Here is a 19,619-nt window from a genome sequence, read left to right as displayed (position 1 = left end):
AATAGTATGTAACATATTTCTGTGCTGAGCGTCTGCAGACGCCGGACGAGGCATGCAATTCTCTTGCCTCATGGCAGAGGGCGATAGTGAGACCAAGGATTCTCATTGGGATGTCGAATGAATGTTGTTTGACTGATTATTCTACTAGTCGAATGCAATCAGGGGAGGCAGATAAGGCTGTGCCTCACAGAGGGTGATAGTGAGACTAAGGATTCTGATTGCCTCTCCACTGGATTCCACTGCCCCCAATGGCCACTGACGGAAGTACAAAATGTCTCATCGGTCACAGAACCAATCAAGCGCATTCGAGTCGGGGTCCAAATTGAGACGTGGCGGGTGTGTACGAGAGGCGGGGGAGGGCGTCGCCTCACGGCTAATGAGTCCAAAGCGGCGCCGTCCTCCATTTGTCTTCATTTGGCCTGACGGCCTTCATGCGTTTTGATTAGCCGAGCGGCCGGGAAATCAAGCGGGCGCACGCCGCTTTGGGCAGGAGAAAAAAGCGGAGAAAAAAAAAGGAAAAAAAAAGAAAGGGATAAGTAAGGAAAGGGAATCTAGGAGAGGGAAAGGAAATGTGACATTTGGTGGGAACAAACAAAGAAACGATGTCCGTCTGATTATAATAACATGTAACGAAAACAGGAAGTGATGTCATGTCTGATTATAATATAATGTCATAGAGAAACAAGAAGTGATGTCAGAGTTGTAATAAACAAACAGGAAGTGATGTCAGAGTTCTAATAAACAAACAGGAAGTGATGTCACAGTTGTAATAAACAAACAGGAAGTGATGTCACTTCTGATTATAACAACGTGTAATGATGAAACCGAAAATGATGTCCGTCTGATTATAATAACATGTAATGAAACCAGGAAGTGATGTCATGTCTCATTATAATATGTAATAAACAAACAGGAAGTGATGTCATGTCTCATTATAATATGTAATAAACAAACAGGAAGTGATGTCCGTCTGATTATAATATAATGTCATAGAGAAACAGGAAGAGATGTCAGAGTTGTAATAAACAAACAGGAAGTGATGTCAGAGTTGTAATAAACAAACAGGAAGTGATGTCCCAGTTGTAATAAACAAACAGGAAGTGATGTCACTTCTGATTATAACAACGTGTAATAAAGAAACCGAAAATGATGTCCGTCTGATTATAATAACATGTAATGAAAACAGGAAGTGATGTCATGTCTCATTATAATATGTAATAAACAAACAGGAAGTGATGTCCGTCTGATTATAACATAATGTAATAGAGAAACCGGAAGTTATGTCACGGTTGTAATAAACAAACAGGAAGTGATGAAAAGTGATGGGTCCCGGGGACTCGCATGCTCAAAAATCTATGGGTCCTAACAGAGATCTATGGCTCCCCAAAATTGAGTGTTACCGAGGGTGAAATCGTAAATCGGCGACAAATATATGATATAAATCTATATATTCATTCAGTTTTAATCATCAAATGATGAATTCATTTTCTCAAATTATTGTTGGTAATATACCGATTAAAGGGATAACCACAAACCTGTCTTTTTTTATTTTCTCCTTTTATACTTCCCTTTTTTCCATATACAACAAATTTCGTAATATCAATCATCAAAGCAAGTGAGCCGTTTGAGAGACGGCTCTTTTTAATGAGTTGAGCCAAAAAAGCCGGTTCTCTAAAAAAAGACGGACTTCCCATCACTGTCGACTGACGAAAACTCGAACCGCGAGACCAAAACAACAATGGCGGATATGTCTGACGAAAAGTTAGGAGTGCGGTAAATCTTTGTTAAAGAAAAGTAATCGGGTAATAATGACAATTTTGTAGCAAAAAGGTTGCGTCCCGGGGACATACGTTGATTTGAGACTATGCGTCCCCAGCGAAAATGAGGTAGAGCGCTCGTCCTGGGATCAAGGGATCCCAGTTTAAATCCCGGCTCGAACTGGGATAAACATTATATAAACTCTTTGGTGGCAGTATTACCCAAGTAAAAACAGATATTAAGATATAAAATCCACCTCGAGGATGACCCAGAACTGGGGACTTCCGGTCAGGTGTGGTTTTATTGACACAAACAGGAAAAGGAACACACATGAGCGCGACTTCACAATAAAAGAATATAAGATTGATAAACGTATAAAAGATATAATTAGACTGATGTTTGAAACGTGACTTTATGTGAGTGTGTGTGAGAAAGATTGTTTTTATATTTAGGAATATAAAGTTATTTTCATTGCATTGAATTTTGAGAAATGCACATATCCAAAACGGCCAACTTTACATTATATTATAATCAGACGGACATCACTTCCTGTTTGTTTATTACATATTATAACGAGACATGACATCACTTCCTGTTTGTTTATTACATATTATAATGAGACATGACATCACTTCCTGTTTTCATTACATGTTATTATAATCAGACGGACATCATTTTCGGTTTCTTCATTACACGTTGTTATAATCAGAAGTGACATCACTTCTTGTTTGTTTATTACAACTGTGACATCACTTCCTGTTTGTTTATTACAACTGTGACATCACTTCCGGTTTCTATATTACATTTTATATGCCATGGGGCGGCAGTAGCTCAGGAGGTAGAGCGCTCGTCTTGGGATCAAGGGATCCCAGTTCGAATCCCGGCTCGTCCGTGTTACATGTCGAAGTGTCCTTGGGTAAGACACTGAACCCCTAATACCCCCAATAATAGCGCCTTAAATGGTTGCAAGGCCGCTATTGGGAAATGTGGAGTACATTGTAAAGCGCTTTGGGAAGTCATTGACTTGAAAAGTGATATATAAATGCAGATCATTTCATTTCATTTCATGTCTCAAAACAGCATCCGAATCAAGCCCCGCCCGTCGGAGACACCGCCAAGGACGAAACAAACAACCCGGGAACCGCGTCGCGCTAAACGATGCCACACTTTACAGGATTGACGCCTTGGACGGGCAACAGATTGCCGATGGGACCGGTGCCGTCGCCTTCCCCTCCCTCGCTTACCCACAATGCCTCTGGGGGCTGGCCTTGCCAGCTGCTGCGACACCGGGCGGCGCCGCACGCGCACGACGGAAAAGAACGACAGATCGCCATTAAAGATGAATGGAGGGGGGAGGGGAGAGTATATTTTTTTTCATTTCTATTTTCTGCCCCTACTGTGTCAGTCTTGCACCACTCAAGGTTCTAATGACACACCGGCGCCACAGGGGGAGGTAGAGGGGGTCAAAGTTCACGGCTAGCCTTGGAGCGCACCCCCCACAATCCCCCCCAGACCAAAACAAAAGCCCCCCTACCTCCAATCGCCCCTCACCTGTCAAGAAGACACAGGACATGTGTGTTTAAGCCCCGCCCCCAGCTGTAATCGAGCAAACGGCAAAATGTAATTTGGTGTGGTGTAAGCCCCACCCAAATTATTCTGTAATCCATTATCCCTAATTGCAGTTTTTGATGCGAGCATTGGCCGGAAAATTACAGCTCCTTTTTGCGGCCCGTCCACCAAAATTGAAATTCACCGGTGCGGCCATGATCCATTATCCCCCGATAGCGTTGCTGTGAGTGGGGACCGCCAAAGTGCACGAAACAGTTTGAGCTGCAATCCATTATCACCATTTAACGATCGGAGAGCAGGTGTCCACAAGACGCGTTTTGTTTTTAGTTTGTGTCAATGAAGCATGCTATCGCGGCCCACCTAACATTAGCAAATAATAACTGCACTCTTGCAGTCGCGTTCCATTATTCCTGATTATATATTGCTGCGAGAAGGCTTTTCTCGAGAGGCGGGCCAATCAAATATTCAATTGTGGCTGTGATCAATTATCCCTGGTCAGGGACGGCAGAGCATAAAATGTTTTTTGATTCCTGCTGCACAAGTGTGGCATTGTGACCCTTCCAAAATGAACTTCACTGTATGGGCTGCAATCCATTATCCCCGTTTGAATATTGCTGTGAGGGGGCCAGCAAAGCGCTTTTTTTCAGTTTGTGTCGCTAAAGGATGCAAATGGGGTCTCTAAAAGAAAATTAAACTGGTTGAGCTGCAATCCATTGTCACCAATTTTGCCTTAAAATAACTGCACTCTTGCAATCGCGATCCATTATTCCTGATTGCAGATTGCTGCGAGCAGGGACCGACAGAAGGCAATGCCATTGAAAATACACAGTTGTGGCTGTGATCCATTATCCCCGGTCAGGGACTGGCACAGCATAATTAATATCTCAATTCATGCTGCTCAAGAGTGCCATTGTGACCCTTTCAAAATTAACTGCACTGTTCGGGCTGTGATCCTTTATCCCCGGTCGACTATTGCTCCAAGCAGGGGCCGGCAAAGCGCCTATTTCCAGTTTGTGATGCTGAAGTATGCCATTGTTGTCTCTCTAAAAGAAAATTAAACTGTTTGAGCTGCAATCCATTGTCACCAATTTCACCTTAAAATAACTGCACTCTTGCAATCACGATCCATTATTCCTGATTGCAGATTGCTGCGAGCAGGGACCGACAGAAGGCAATGCCAATGAAAATACACAGTTGTGGCTGTGATCCATTATCCCCGGTCAGGGACTGGCACAGCATAATTTATATCTCAATTCATGCTGCTCAAGAGTGCCATTGTGACCCTTTCAAAATGAACTGCACTGTTCGGGCTGTGATCCTTTATCCCCGGTCGACTATTGCTCCAAGCAGGGGCCGGCAAAGCGCCTATTTCCAGTTTGTGATGCTGAAGTATGCCATTGTTGTCTCTCTAAAAGAAAATTAAACTGTTTGAGCTGCAATCCATTGTCACCAATTTCACCTTAAAATAACTGCACTCTTGCAATCACGATCCATTATTCCTGATTGCAGATTGCTGCGAGCAGGGACCGACAGAAGCCAATGCCAATGAAAATACACAGTTGTGGCTGTGATCCATTATCCCCGGTCAGGGACTGGCACAGCATAATTTATATCTCAATTCATGCTGCTCAAGAGTGCCATTGTGACCCTTTCAAAATGAACTGCACTGTTTGGGCTGTGATCCTTTATCCCCAGTCGACTATTGCTCTGAGCAGGGGCCGGCAAAGCGCCTATTTCCAGTTAGCAATGCTGAAGTATGCCATTGTGGTCTCTCTAAAAAAGTTAACTGTTTAAACTGAGATTCATTGTCACCAATAATGGAAAGCACGGCCGGCAGGACGCATTTTGTTTTTAGTTTATGCCGATGAAGCGTATAATAAACTACATCTTTGTGACTGTGATCCTTTATCACCAGTCGACTATTGCCGAGAGCTGGGACAGTGAGAGCAAATTTGTGCCATCCATAGTGGCTCTTTTTTCCATCCTTTTCGCCTAATAATAACTGCACCCTTGCTGTCGTGATCCGTTATCTCTGATTGCAGATTGCTGCGAGCAGGGACCGGCAGAAGGCACTTCCCTGGAGGCGTGCTGAAATACACAATTGTTGCTGTGATCCATTATCCCTGCTCAGGGACTGGCAGAGCATAATTCATATTTCAATTAGTGCTGCTAAAGTGTGCCATTGTGACCCTTCCAAAATGAACACTGTTTGGGCTGCAATCCATTACCCCCAGTGGACTATTGCTGAGAGCTTGAGCCTTGAGAGCGAATTTGAGTCATGCATGGCGACTCTTTTTTTAGTTCTTTTTGCTTAAAATCAACAGCACCCATGCAACCGTGATCTATTATCCCTGGTTGACTATTTCTGCAAGCCTGGGTTGGCAGAACACATTTATGGCATATCTTGGGGGTTCTGGTCCCCATTGACCGAGATAAAAGAGGGATTACAGTATTTACTACATATTATGAACCTGTATGTCTGCATTAGCGCTAATTGTCCTATCAGGTGCTTCCAATCGTGACTAGCATAGCATGTCCTTCTGGAACGTCAACGCACGCTAACCAGCCGGCGCAATGGTCACCTCGACGCAAATGTAAACGTCCATATATTAACCTTTACACCGTACGGGACGTGTCTGCAAATTGGCCTCATTAATCGGCGGCCATAATTGATTGTGAGAAGTTTGCCGATGACATTTGAAGAGCGCGGCGTGATTGATCGCGCCCGAACGCACCGCTAATGAATGCCAGCTAGCCACTTAGCGACGCCTACGCGCTACGCAAGGGGCGGGACGGGGATTAAACCCGCCAGACCGGACAACTTATTGAAGAACTGTTGGGGGGAGGAGGACATTACGCTAGCTAACGCACTAGCTAACACGCTAACTATCATGTTAAAGGGGTACAGTGAAATATTTAGTGGCTCCAAGGACCGTAAATTCCGGACTATAAGCCGCTACTTTTTTCCCAAACGTCCAACCCTGCGGCTTATTCAGTGATGCGGCCAATTTATGTCATTTTTCTAACGGCCGCCAGCGGCGCTCGAGTACAAAAGGGAAGATTTAGACTGCAACTTCTTAACTTGTGCACAAATTAAATTAGCGTAGACATATCCTCATCGTGCAAATTGCAAAAAAAAAAGGCACATGACGTAGCTTTCAAGCTAAAAGCAAACGAGCAGTCCGATAAAGAAGGAAACAGCTAGCGCACGTGAACTTTACCTTGCGAGCGTGATGCTAGCGTGTTTTTGAATAAGGGAGCGTGGGACGACGTCTATATGACAAAGTCTCTTTAGGAGGAAGATGAGGAGGGTCTACCGTGCTTACTACAAGTACGGTATGTTTTTTTAACAGAGCTGTTTACTGTGTTGAGAGCGTGTTGCTAGTAGCGTTTTGCTACCCTTCACAGGCACGGTTTGGGATGAAAGTTATAATATTATTATTAAAGCTTTGAAAACTCTCTCGGTGTACCGTCTTTCTTTGTAAATATGTGTAACCATGTGTAATATGTATTTGCAACTGTATATTTTTGTAATGTATTTATTTGAGACACTTATTCTGATATGTTTTGTACGAACAAATGAGAAAGAAGGGGCGGGGCAAACGCGGGCTGATGGGAAGTGGAGTAAAGGTGAGACGTGTTTGTGGACGCGGCCGACAATAGTGGATATATATTTTTGGGCACCCAGACTCTGCAGGTCTGCATTAAATCCTAAGTTCCGGTATAATTTTCCGTTTAATTTGCCGGCTGTTTTTTGGACTTTATCGGGTATGGGTTAATTTCGTGTTTGAATTGCGTTTTCCAATGTGGGCGCATGCGGCTAATATACAGGTGCGGCTTGTGTATGTACAAAATCGGTTTTCTTCCCGAAATGTGGTGGGTGCGGCTTATAATCAGGTGCGCTCTATAGTCCAGAATTTACGGTAGTACAAAACCTTTCAATCAGTAAAGACTATAATAACAATGTTAATGTTTTGATAAAAAAAAAAATTGTAGGCCGAGAAATTTGTATTTCTAATTCTTCTTAGAATCCCTACCCAGAGGTCGCTTGTTTGTCTGGCATCTTGCTGCTACGCTGTTCTGTGGGACTTTTTTTGTCATATTAGACAACGTTGCCATCTCGTGGTCAAATCTTACACAATGGGGCTTTAAAGGTGGTGTATGTAGCTTCAAAAATATTCTACTTCTTGATGCCATCTTCTGGCCGAAATCATCATTGCAGCCTCTAACAAGCTGCCTGAGTGCTGCGTGCTCGTCATGTCTCTCTTAGACGCACTCGAAAAAAACATTTTTTTTTTAAATATTTAATGGTTTGGGTTGTTTTTTTGATTGTATTTGAAACAGTCCTGGGCAGCACGGCGGCGCAGTGGTTAGCGCGTGTGCGGCACAGTTCATGTCTTGGGAACCTCCTGGGTTCAAATCCAGCTCCAGACTTCCTGTGCGGAGTTTGTATGTTCTCCCCGTGTTTACGTGGGTTCCCTCCGGGCACTCCGGTTTCCTCCCACATTCCAAAGACATGCATTTCAGGTGAATTGGCCGGTCCAAATTGTCCTTAGGTGTGAATGAGCGAGTGAGTTGTCTGTCCCTGTGTGCCCTGCGGTTGGCTGGCAACCAGTCCAGCGTGTCCCCTGCCCACTGCCCGATGATCGCTGGGATGGGCTCCAGCACCCCGCGACCCTACTGAGGATAAGCGGTGTGGCTAATGAGATGAGATGAAACAGTCCTTTTCTCACTTTCACCATTTTCATCCTAGAATAAAGGAAAACAACCAGCACTCACAGGAAATGACTCTCCACCACCCCCTTCTCCCCCACCTCCTTTTGTCTAGCCTAATGCGCTCTGTGGGCAGAATACCGATGATAAAAGTAAGATCAAAGCAGGTAACGCGGTGCAAAACATATATATATATAAAGGCTCTTTGAACTCGGCGGGGCATTGTTAACACATACTTAAAAGATAAAATATTTTATTCCAAACTTTTTAAGGACAATACCAAATATGCTAATAAAAGACAAAAGAAACTAAATAGGAATAAAATGACTTCATTTCGTGCAGGCTTGGGGAGTAACGGAATACATGGAACGGCAAAAATGATGAGTTGTTTAGATTTATTTTCATTTTGTTTCTGTCGCATTTTATGTTCGTTTTGCCGGAGATCAAAGAGATCAAAGCCAGGAGAGAAAGCTTACCACGTGTTGTGAGTCATGATTTTATTCATATTTAGTTTCTTTTGTCTTTTATTGGCGTATTTGGTGTTGGAGTAATCCAAAAGTCATTGAAAGTAATCAAGTTAATATGATGTGATATGACATTTGGTATACTGTATGAGTGAGACTTATGGGGGCGGTCCTACCTGCAAAATGTGGCTGCCCAGGTGTGGTTCAAAGAGGTCCGAGGCCAAAGTGCTGGGGGTCCTCCTCCTCTGGTTGCCGATCGCTACACAAACACACACACGTGCACACGCACATGCACACAAACGCACACGCAACAGGAGAGAAAGCACAGGACAGGACAGAAGAAGACTCGGTGAGACTCAGACACACTGAAACAAGCCAAGCCTCACGTGCACAAACACACACGTACACACAAAAAGTGCGTGCACAATCACACGCTCGTGCGTGCACAATCACGTGCACGCACTCACAAGGTCCACACACACGTTGAGCCAGCCTGGCGTGACGAACACACATTGCACAGGACAAGAGGAACCAGTCAGGTCAGCTGTGCAGCGTTTGCAGGTTAGCCACATGCTAATCACCCCTTGAAAGCGTTTTTTTCCAGAAAAAAAAAAAATCACATTTTACATTATCCACGAAACTATTCACTTATAAAATAAATATCAGGTTGTAATATTTCAGTTTTTTGGGAAGTATTTGGGACATTTTTTTGTAGAGGTAGAATCTTGCCTAAAAAAATCCAGCCCGACCTGACCCGAGCCCGCGGGTGTTGAAGCCCAATATAGCCCGAGCCCGACCAATGAAATTGATTTGAGGGACGGAGCTGGAAACAAACCTGACATTTCATATTTTGTTCTTGAAGACGCAGGAGGAAGTGCGGTGATTTCGGCAGATTACCCAAAAAAAGAAAAAGAAAACAAAGAAAAGTTTTTTTCTGTCAAGAGTTTTGAATACAATTTCAAAGAGTAAAAATAATTAACCAGAAAAACAAATGTCCAGGTTTTACATATTTATTTGGTAGGATTTTTAACGTCTTCTAAAAAAAAATACATTTTTAAGGCAACATTTTTATCAAAAAATTGTTTTCCCCAACACAAAAAAAAAAATCTAGAAAAATATTCGAAAAAAAAACATTTACCTACATTATTTCAGGGAACATGAATAACTAGTGTATTTATTTATTTACATGAATGTGTAAGAAATATACAAAATGAACATCCTGAATTTTTGGAGCACTATTCTGGACCACATTCGCCGTTTTCAGGAAAAATTCCCATAATTCTTTTGGGGTTAAAAATTTGATTTTAGTATAAAAATAAAATGTTTTTATTCGAACAAAAACATTTGACTTTTCTTTCGAAATTTAACACTTACTTAGAAACATTCAACTTTTATCTAGAAAAACATCTGATTAATATCCATAAATCAGGAAAATCCATTTTTTTCAATGTGGAAGATTTGATTTTTTTTATAGTCCAGCATTGAAATCAAATAAAACTTGGGTTATAAGTGGGAAATAATTAAACATAAAATACTCCAATTTGAGGAATTGGGGGAAACAGGAAGTAAGAGGAACAGAAAGTCCAGGGAACAGGAAGTAGCAGGAAAAAGAAAGTCCAGGAAAAAGAAAGTAGGGGAAAGAGGAAGTAACAGGAAGAGAGAGTAAGGAATACAGGAAGTAACAGGAAGCAAAAGTCCAGGAAACGTGAAGTGTCAGGAAGAGAAACTCCATGAAACAGGAAGTAGCAGGAACAGAAAGTCCAGGAAATAGGAAGAAGAGGAAGAGAAAGTAAAGGAAACAGGAAGTAGCAGGAAAAGAAAGTCCAGGAAAAAGAAAGTAGCAGGAAACGAAATTCCAGGAAACAGGAAAAAGCAGGAAGAGAAAGTCCAGAAAACAGGATGTAGCAAGAACAGAAAGTCCAGGAAACAGGAAGAGAAAGTCCAGGAAACATGACGGGGCAGGAAGAGAAAGTCCAGGGAACAGGAAGAAGCAGAAAGAGAAAGTTCAGGAAACAGGAAGTAGCAGTAAGGGAAAGTCCAGGAAACAGGAAGTAGCAGAAAGGGAAAGTCCAGGAAACAGGAAATAGCAGGAATAGAAAGTCCAGGAAACCAGAAGTAGAAGGAAGAGAAAGTCCAAGAAACCAGAAATAGCAGGAAGAGAAAGTCCAGTTAACAGGAAGTAGCAGGAAGAGAAAGTCTAAGAAACAGGAAGTCACAGGAAGAGAAAGTCCAGGAAACAGGAAGTAGCAGGAAGAGAAAGTCCAGGAAACAAGAAGTACCAGGAAAAGAAAGTCCAGGAAACAGGAAGTAGCAGGAAAACAAAGTCTAGGAAAAAGAAAGTAGCAGGAAGCCAAATTCCGGGAAACAGGAAGTAACAGAAAGAGAAAGTCCAGGAAACAGGAAATAGCAGGAAGTGAAAGTCAAGGAAACAGGATGTAGCAGGAAGAGAAAGTCCAGGAAACAGAAAGAGAAAGTCCAGGAAACAGGAAGTAGCAGAAAGAGAAAGTCCAGGAAACAAGAAGCAGCAGGAAGAGAAAGTCCAGAAAACAGGAAGTAGCAGAAAGAGAAAGTCCTGGAAACCAGAAGTAGCAGGAAGAGAAAGTCCAGGAAACAAGAAGCAGCAGGAAGAGAAAGTCCAGAAAACAGGAAGTAGCAGGAAGTGAAAGTCCAGGAAACAGAAAACAGCAGGAAAAAAAAGTCCAGGAAACATGAAGTAGCAGGAAGCAAAAGTCCAGGAAACAGGAAGTGAAGAAAAAACATTTGAAAGCATTAATATGAATACCAGACGGACAGTCAGGTGGAGTGTGCTTTTGCGTTCATAGCCCGAGGTGTTTGTGGGGTCCCCGCAGACCTCATTAGGACAAATCCAAACCTTTGACTCTACCCGGACCCGCACCCCTTCCTCTTTCTTCCTCCGCCGCAACGTTGCTCGCCATTAATGATGTCATCAGGCTAGCTCGTTTAATAGCCAACACCATTCCCGGCACGCTTCGTCTTCATCTTCAAAATCATCTTTCGAAAGACCCGGTGCGTTAAGAGGACCGCGGAGATTCCCAAACAACAAAATAAAAAGGAGAATGATAAAAGCCCCGCGGCTACGCTCTCGGCGCTAAGCAACGAGTGCTAACAAACAGAAACGGTCAAAAACAAACACTACTGAAAGCGTTTACTAATGTGTGTGTGAGTGTGTCATTAAGTTTGAGTTTCGAAGTAATTCCTTGTCTAGAACCCGCACTTCCTTTTTGATAGAAACGACTGACGGACTGAGGTGTTGTATAGGTCAACAGGAAACCGCAACATCTGTTTTCTGCTTGCCTTCTGTTGCACATTTTTGTGTTATCAGCCGATTCTCAGTTTCAGGTCGTTCTTTTTAGGCGTTGTATAGGTCAACAGGACACTGTAACTTCCTAATTTCTGCTTGCCATCTGTTCTCGAGAAAGTCCAGGAAACAGGAAGTAGCAGGAAAAAATAGTCCAGGAAACAGGATGTAGCAGGAAGCGAAAGTCCAGGAATAGGAAGTAGCAGGAAGAGAACCTCCAGGAAACAGGAAGTAGCAGGAAGAGAAAGTAAGGGAAACAGGAAGTAGCACTTAAGGAAAGTCCAGGAAACAGGAAATAGCAGGTGAGGTGTTGTATAGGTCAACAGGAAACCGCAACATCTGTTTTCTGCTTGCCTTCTGTTGCACATTTTTGTGTTATCAGCCGATTCTCAGTTTCAGGTCGTTCTTTTTAGGCGTTGTATAGGTCAACAGGACACTGTAACTTCCTAATTTCTGCTTGCCATCTGTTCTCAAGAAAGTCCAGGAAACAGGAAGTAGCAGGAAAAAATAGTCCAGGAAACAGGATGTAGCAGGAAGCGAAAGTCCAGGAATAGGAAGTAGCAGGAAGAGAACCTCCAGGAAACAGGAAGTAGCAGGAAGAGAAAGTAAGGGAAACAGGAAGTAGCACTTAAGGAAAGTCCAGGAAACAGGAAATAGCAGGTGAGGTGTTGTATAGGTCAACAGGAAACCGCAACATCTGTTTTCGGCTTGCCTTTTGTTGCACATTTTTTTAGTTATCAGCCAATTCTCAGTTTCAGGTTCTTTTTTTTAGGCGTTGTATAGGTCAACAGGAAACCGTAACTTCCTCATTTCTGCTTGCCATCTGTTCTCGAGAAAGTCCAGGAAACAGGAAGTAGCAGGAAAAGATAGTCTAGGAAACAGGACGTAGCAGGAAGCGAAAGTCCAGCAAACAGGAAGTAGAAGGAAGAGAACCTCCAGGATACCGGAAGTAGCAGGAAGAGAAAGAAAGGGAAACAGGAAGTAGCAGGAAGAGAAAGTAAGGAAAACAGGAAGTAGCAGAAAGTGAAAGTTCAGGAAACAGGAAGTAGCAGTAAGGGAAAGTTCAGGAAACAGGAAATAGCAGTTAAGGTGTTGTATAGGTCAACAGGAAACCGTAACTTCCTAATTTCTGCTTGCCATCTGTTCTCGAGAAAGTCCAGGAAACAGGAAGTAGCAGGAAAAGATAGTCCGAGAACAAGGAAGTAGCAGGAAGCGAAAGTACAGCAAACAGGAAGTAGCAGGAAGAGAACCTCCAGGATACAGGAAGTAGCAGGAAGAGAAAGAAAGGGAAACAGGAAGTAGCAGAAAGTGAAAGTCCAGGATACAGGAAGTATTAGGAAAAGAAAGTAAGGGAAAATGGAAGTAGCAGGAAGAGAACCTCCAGGAAACAGGAAGTAGCAGGAAGAGAAAGTAAGGAAAACAGGAAGTAGCAGAAAGTGAAAGTTCAGGAAACAGGAAGTAGCAGTAAGGGAAAGTTCAGGAAACAGGAAATAGCAGTTGAGGTGTTGTATAGGTCAACAGGAAACCGTAACTTCCTCATTTCTGCTTGCCATCTGTTCTCAAGAAAGTCCAGGAAACAGGAAGTAGCAGGAAAAAATAGTCCAGGAAACAGGAAATAGCAGGAAGCAAAAGTCCAGGAAACAGGAAGTAGCAGGAAGAGAACCTCCAGGAAACAGGAAGTAGCAGGAAGAGAAAGTAAGGAAAACAGGATGTAACAGAAAGTGAAAGTCCAGGAAACAGGAAGTAGCAGGAAGGGAAAGTCCAGGAAACAGGAAATAGCAGTTGAGGTGTTGAATAGGTCAACAGGACACTGTAACTTCCTCATTTCTGCTTGCCATCTGTTATCGAGAAAGTCCAGGAAACAGGAAGTAGCAGGAAAAGCTAGTCCAGGAAACAGGACGTAGCAGGAAGCGAAAGTCCAGGAATAGGAAGTAGCAGGAAGAGAACCTCCAGGAAACAGGAAGTAGCAGGAAGAGAAAGTAAGGAAAACAGGATGTAACAGAAAGTGAAAGTCCAGGAAACAGGAAGTAGCAGGAAGGGAAAGTCTAGGAAACAGGAAATAGCAGTTGAGGTGTTGAATAGGTCAACAGGACACTGTAACTTCCTCATTTCTGCTTGCCATCTGTTATCGAGAAAGTCCAGGAAACAGGAAGTAGCAGGAAAAGCTAGTCCAGGAAACAGGACGTAGCAGGAAGCGAAAGTCCAGGAATAGGAAGTAGCAGGAAGAGAACCTCCAGGAAACAGGAAGTAGCAGGAAGAGAAAGTAAGGGAAACAGGAAGTAGCAGAAAGTGAAAGTCCAGGAAACAGGAAGTAGCAGTAAGGGAAAGTCCAGGAAACAGGAAATAGCAGGTGAGGTGTTGTATAGGTCAACAGGAAACCGCAACATCTGTTTTCTGCTTGCTATCGGTAGCACATTTTTGTGTTTTCAGCCAATTCTCAGTTTTAGGTCATTTTTTTAGGCGTTGTATTGGTCAGCAGGAAACCGTAACTTCCTCATTTCTGCTTGCCATCTGTTCTTAAGGTTTCCTGACACCAGGCTGAACTTTGTTCTTTCGCTTGAAGTTCCTGACATTAGTTTCAACTTGTAGCTTGTATTGAAAATATCCAATCATAATAAACACTGATTCATAGTGTAACCGCAAAACACTGCATTTTCTTTCGAGGAATTATAGTTTCAGTTTGTTATTTGGGTCTGTTGTGGTTTATTGGAGTCGAGCTTGACGTAAGGAGAACACATTTGTTTAAGGCGGGAAATTCCAGGCTTGTTTCTCCCGAGTTTAGATGTCAGCGAGTGTTATTAATGAAAACACTTGCTTGGTTTGGAATAGGTTGCAAAATAACAATATTCCCCTGGCAAGCTGATAGGATTTTAGATGTCAGGCCGAAACCAACGATTTCCTTGGTAATTGTGTAACTTTGGAGAATCGAAAGGGGACGAAAACATTCTGAAAAAACATTCCCGTCCATTCCCGTAAAGCATGCACAATGTGAAAAAAGAAGTGCGTCATCGCGAGGGGACGCACTAAGAATGTCTTTGCTCAAGAGGGTATAAAAACACTGATTGTCTCTTAGACGAAGGAGACCTCTGTTTTGGACTCCGACGAACGAAATAAACGGCTTCTCCCTCTCTTTTCAAAGCTTCCGTGTACTTTTGTGCATATTTTGGGGCATACTTCTCAGGGTGCTCCGAAAGGTGATGGAGTGTTTGGCCAACAATAATTGTCACCGCCGGCCAATCAGAAGCAGGTTTTAATGGCACTCGTCAATAAAGGCGGGGCAAAGTTTACAAGACATGTGTGCACGACTCTGGTGTAAAATGCCAGTCAGTCATGCAGCGCTTGCACAAATAGCCACCAAAACAAATGCGACGGTTCGTAGCTTTATCGCAGGGGTCAGAAACTTATGGCTCGCGGGCCATATATGGCTATTTTAATGAGTACATATGGCTCGGATGTAAAATGCAACCATTATAATATATATAGGACAAAATTGCAACTACAGTTTTCAGTCAAGGTGTCACACCAACAGACGATGTTTTGGCTGTATATCGCTAAATAAACCTTTATATGGAAGCTCATCAAAGACCGGCCCGGGGGCCAATTACGGCCCATGATGAAAATTTTACTGGCCCGCAGCCTCTGTCATAAAATAAATAATATGTGGCCCGCCAGGAATAATGACCACAATATAAAATAAAAATCTTTTACCAGATTCTGGCAGTAGCCCTTTGGCCACCTTTCCATTGGCTTTCTCTGAAAATGTTATCTTACCCCATTTCCCACATGGTGACTGTAAATAAAAAAAGGAAAGTTGAGTGTGAGGGCCGCCGCTTCCTGTCAGGTTTTCAATGTAAATCTCTTGAATTTCTGTCTCAAGGTAATTAGCTTGTTTTTATATTACTAAATATAAAAACAATGTTTCTCATACACACACACACACATAAAGTAACGTTTCAACAATGAGTGTAATTATATCTCTTGTACGATTATCAATCTTGTATTCTTTTGTTTTGAAGTCATGTTCTTGTCTGTACTGATTTCTCTTGACGGGAAATTAACCACTCCCTCTCTCTGTTTGGAACCTCAGCCAGGAAGGACGTAAGTTCTTTGCTTCCACCATCATGTAGAATTAAACTATATACATGTATTTTATCTGTGCAAATATAGCCACTAAATAGTCTTAATAATGTCAATCCCTGACACTTCCAGAAGTGAAAACTGGAGTATTTTTTTTTTCTTACCAAAATCCGAAACAGTAGTGTCTGCCTAATTTGTCAATGGATTGAAGCTGTTTTCAAGGAATATAATACCAAGAGGCACTCCCAGGCAAAACATGCTGACTATAGAAATCTAACTGGAAACAAATGCTGTGAAAAGGTAAAGCAACTGGAAGCTGTTTTTACGAGAACTTGCAAGTCAAATGAAAATGCTACAAAGGCGAGCTACGAAGTTGCAATGCCGATCGTCGAGCACTACGCACCTTTCACAGAGGGTGGATTTGTTAAGGATTGGTCAGGGAATTCCAGGCTGAATAGTCGGCCCTCAGACATACTCATGAGTAGTACTATATTTACTCACTGTAACAAATATATTCACGTGATATTTTGACCATTTCTGTTCGGCGGGCCGGATGAAAAAGCCTGACTCGTGGCTCGCAGGCCATAGTTTGCCCACCTTAGCTGTGGCATATGCTAGGGGTGTGCTAACGTTGCGCACCCTCTCCCATCCCCCGGGCTGTTTAAATAGTCATCGATGCCGCGGGCGTTTGAATCGATGCGATAGGAATTAGGCGCCTTTGAGAGGCCTCTTTGAAATTTCCCCGAGCGTTGGCGTTAATAATCTACGGGCGTTCATTACGGAATAAAATAAAACTTAAAAAAAACAACAACAAAAAAAAACATTCCTTCCTTCAAAATAAAACGACGATTAGCTAGCTGTGCTCATAGCGTCAAGAAGAATCATTTTCATCCAGCGAGTAATTCTGTCATGCCTCGCTACTTTGCGCTTTGTATTTCGTGGCCTCAGTGCATTGGCAGTTGAAAATTATTCCAAGATCCATTATCCCCGATCATATATTTCTGTGAATGCTGGGCAGCAAAGCGCATTTTTCTCAGGCCTTGCGACTGTTCTTTGCCATTCTGTCCAGTGAAAAAAAATACACTAATCCATTATCCCTAGATGACTATTAGTAAGAGCAGGGGCCGACAAAGCACATTTTTGTTTGGGCTGGGGAAGCTGTAGAGTGTCATTGAGGCCCACCAAAAATGAAATGTACAGTGTTATCCATGATCCATTATCCCTGGTTGACTGATAGTGAGAGCACGGGCCGACAGTTTTCTTTTTTAATCGGGTTTCTGAAGTGTGCCATTGTGGTCCGCCTAAAATGAACTGCATTGTTTTGGTCGCAATCCATTATTCCCAGTTGCATATTGCTGCGAGTGGAGGCCGGCAGAGCGCTTTTTTGTCACGCCTGGCGACTCTTCTTTGCCATTCTGTCCAGCAAAAATAATGCACTGATCCATTATCCCTAGATGACTATTGGTAAGAGTAGGGGCTGACAGAGCACATTTTTGTTTGGGTTGGGGAATCTGAAGAGTGTCATTGAGGCCCCACAAAAATGAAATGCACGGTTTCATCAATGATCCATTATCCCTGGTTGACTGATAGTGAGAGCATGGCCTGACAGAGTTTTTTTCTTAATCAGGCTTCTGAAGTGTGCCATTTTGGTTCGCCTGGAATGAACTGCATTGTTTTGGTTGCAATCCATTATTCCCAGTTGCATATTGTTGAGTGTGAAGGCCGGCAGAGCGCTTTTTCATCAGGCCTGGTGATTCTTCTTTGCCATTCAGTCCAGCAAAAAGTTAAATGCACTAATCCGTTATCACTAGTTGACTATTAGTGAGAGCTGGGGCTGACAGAGAACATTTTTGTCCAGGTTGGGGAAGCTAAATAGTGCAATTGTGGCCCAATTAAAAGAAAATGCACTGTTTGAACCATGATCCATTATCCCTGGTTGACTGATAGTGAGGGCATGGGCCAAGTTTTCTCTTTTCGCCTAGAATGGACTGCATTTTTTTGGCTGTGATCCGTTATCCCCAGTCGCATATTGCTGACAGCAGAGCCTGAGAGAGCTAATTGGTTTCAAGCGTAAGGACTCTATTTTTCTCGTTCTTTCCACTTGTAATGAACATTACTTGTGCCACTGTGATCCATTATATTTGGTCAACTTTTTCATAAAGCAAATTTGAGTCATGTGTGGCAGGCTTCTCTTCCCCAGTCTTTCCACTTAAAACGGACAGCACACATGCTGCCAAGTTCTATTATCCCCAGTTGACTATTGCTGAGCATGGCGGCAGAATTTCTGTCATGCATATTAACTCTTTTTCCACCATTCTATCCGCCTGAAATGACTAGCACCCAAGTGGCCGCGATCCATTATTCCTACTAGACAATTGCTACGAGTGGGGGCCAGCAGAGCGCATGTTCAAAATGGGGGGTTGACCCATGCAGCTAAAATCCGTTATCACCCGTTGACTATTGCTGAGCACGGGGGTCAATAGAGCAAATTTCCCCTATTTTATCCGTCTAAAATGAATAGCACCCAAGTGGCTGCGATTCATTATTCCCACTAGGCAAATGCTGCGAGAGGACGCCGGCAAAGTGCATGCTAAAAAAAAGGGGGTCTACCCATGCAGCTAAGACCCATTATCCCCAGATGACTATTGCGGAATATAGAACAAATTTGTGTCTGTTTTTCCCGTTCTTTCCACTTAAAATGAATCGCACCCATACAGCCGCGCTCCATTATCCCCAGTCTAGTATTGCTGCAAACGGAAGTCGGCAGAGCACATGTTAAAAATGGTGTGGGGGGGACATGTCACATATCTAGTCCTCACTAACCAAGATAAACTAGGGATTAGAGTACCCGCTCGGGACGGTTAACTACCAAGCTAACTACCGAAGGATATTATACATTTGACTATAAAAGATTTTATACGATTGAATACAAGTAAAATTAATTGAGTGCAATGAAGGTTTTCACCGAGTAGGCTTAAGTTCAATGAGCAGTGAAAGTTCAGGGCACCTGAGGTAAGACTGATAAGATATTCAGCGCATCCAGACGCAGAAAAGGCCCTGATGACGGAGGACGGCAGGCATTGTTTTGATAAAAGCTCTGCTGTTTTCTAGACATCGAGGAGAGGTGGTGGAGCCCACGTGGGGGCTTCCCTGTCACGCCCATGGGAGGAGCCGGCACACCCGCTAGCGAAAAGACGTGAGCCGAGAGGAAAAAGGCTGAGAACGAGAGAGGAGGCTTGACAGAGAATCGAGCGACACTAATTCGGCCATATTCGATGGAGTTCACTTATTTAAATTGTTTAAGAAATTAAATCTGCCACCGTGTGAAAATGCCGGTCTCTTGTCCATCTTTTCCATGAAGAAACGAGCGTGCATTGTTAGGTGAATGTAGGTTGTGTTTGGTTAATGGAGTCAGATAACTAATTCGAACAATTTGGTAAACTACCGTAAATTCCGGACTATAAGCCGCTACTTTTTTCCCTAACTTTACCTGCAACTGTATATTTTTGTAATGTATTTATTTGTATTTATTTTTGACACTTATTCTGATATGTTTTGCACGGGTGACCGAAAAATGAGGGGCGGAACAAACGCGGGGTGCCGAGTTTAAGTGGGGACCGCTAAAGGCGAGGGACAGACAAGGAAAGAAGAGGGGGTAAAAAGTTGGTTAAAGAAAAAGGAGTTGCGTGAGTAAATGTGTTCATCTGATATATTTTTCC

General features: G+C 43.0%; 1 protein-coding gene across 3 annotated transcripts in view; it reads right to left on the bottom strand.

Moving 5' to 3' along the window:
• npas3 (neuronal PAS domain protein 3) overlaps positions 1–19,619 on the bottom strand; it is a 250,733-nt gene that overhangs the window by 103,989 nt on the left and 127,125 nt on the right. For all 3 annotated transcript variants that reach the window (XM_088354313.1, XM_088354314.1, XM_088354315.1), the window contains one exon: positions 8,681–8,763. In XM_088354313.1, the coding sequence (XP_088210439.1) occupies positions 8,681–8,763 (83 nt within the window). The remainder of the gene's footprint in view (positions 1–8,680; positions 8,764–19,619) is intronic.

The sequence above is a fragment of the Urocampus carinirostris genome, chromosome 15 (genome assembly GCF_059441175.1).
Source record: "Urocampus carinirostris isolate Australia breed hairy pipefish chromosome 15, RoL_Ucar_1.0, whole genome shotgun sequence".
Taxonomy (NCBI): Eukaryota; Metazoa; Chordata; class Actinopteri; order Syngnathiformes; family Syngnathidae; genus Urocampus; species Urocampus carinirostris.
This window is presented reverse-complemented; position numbering and strand designations above follow the sequence as displayed.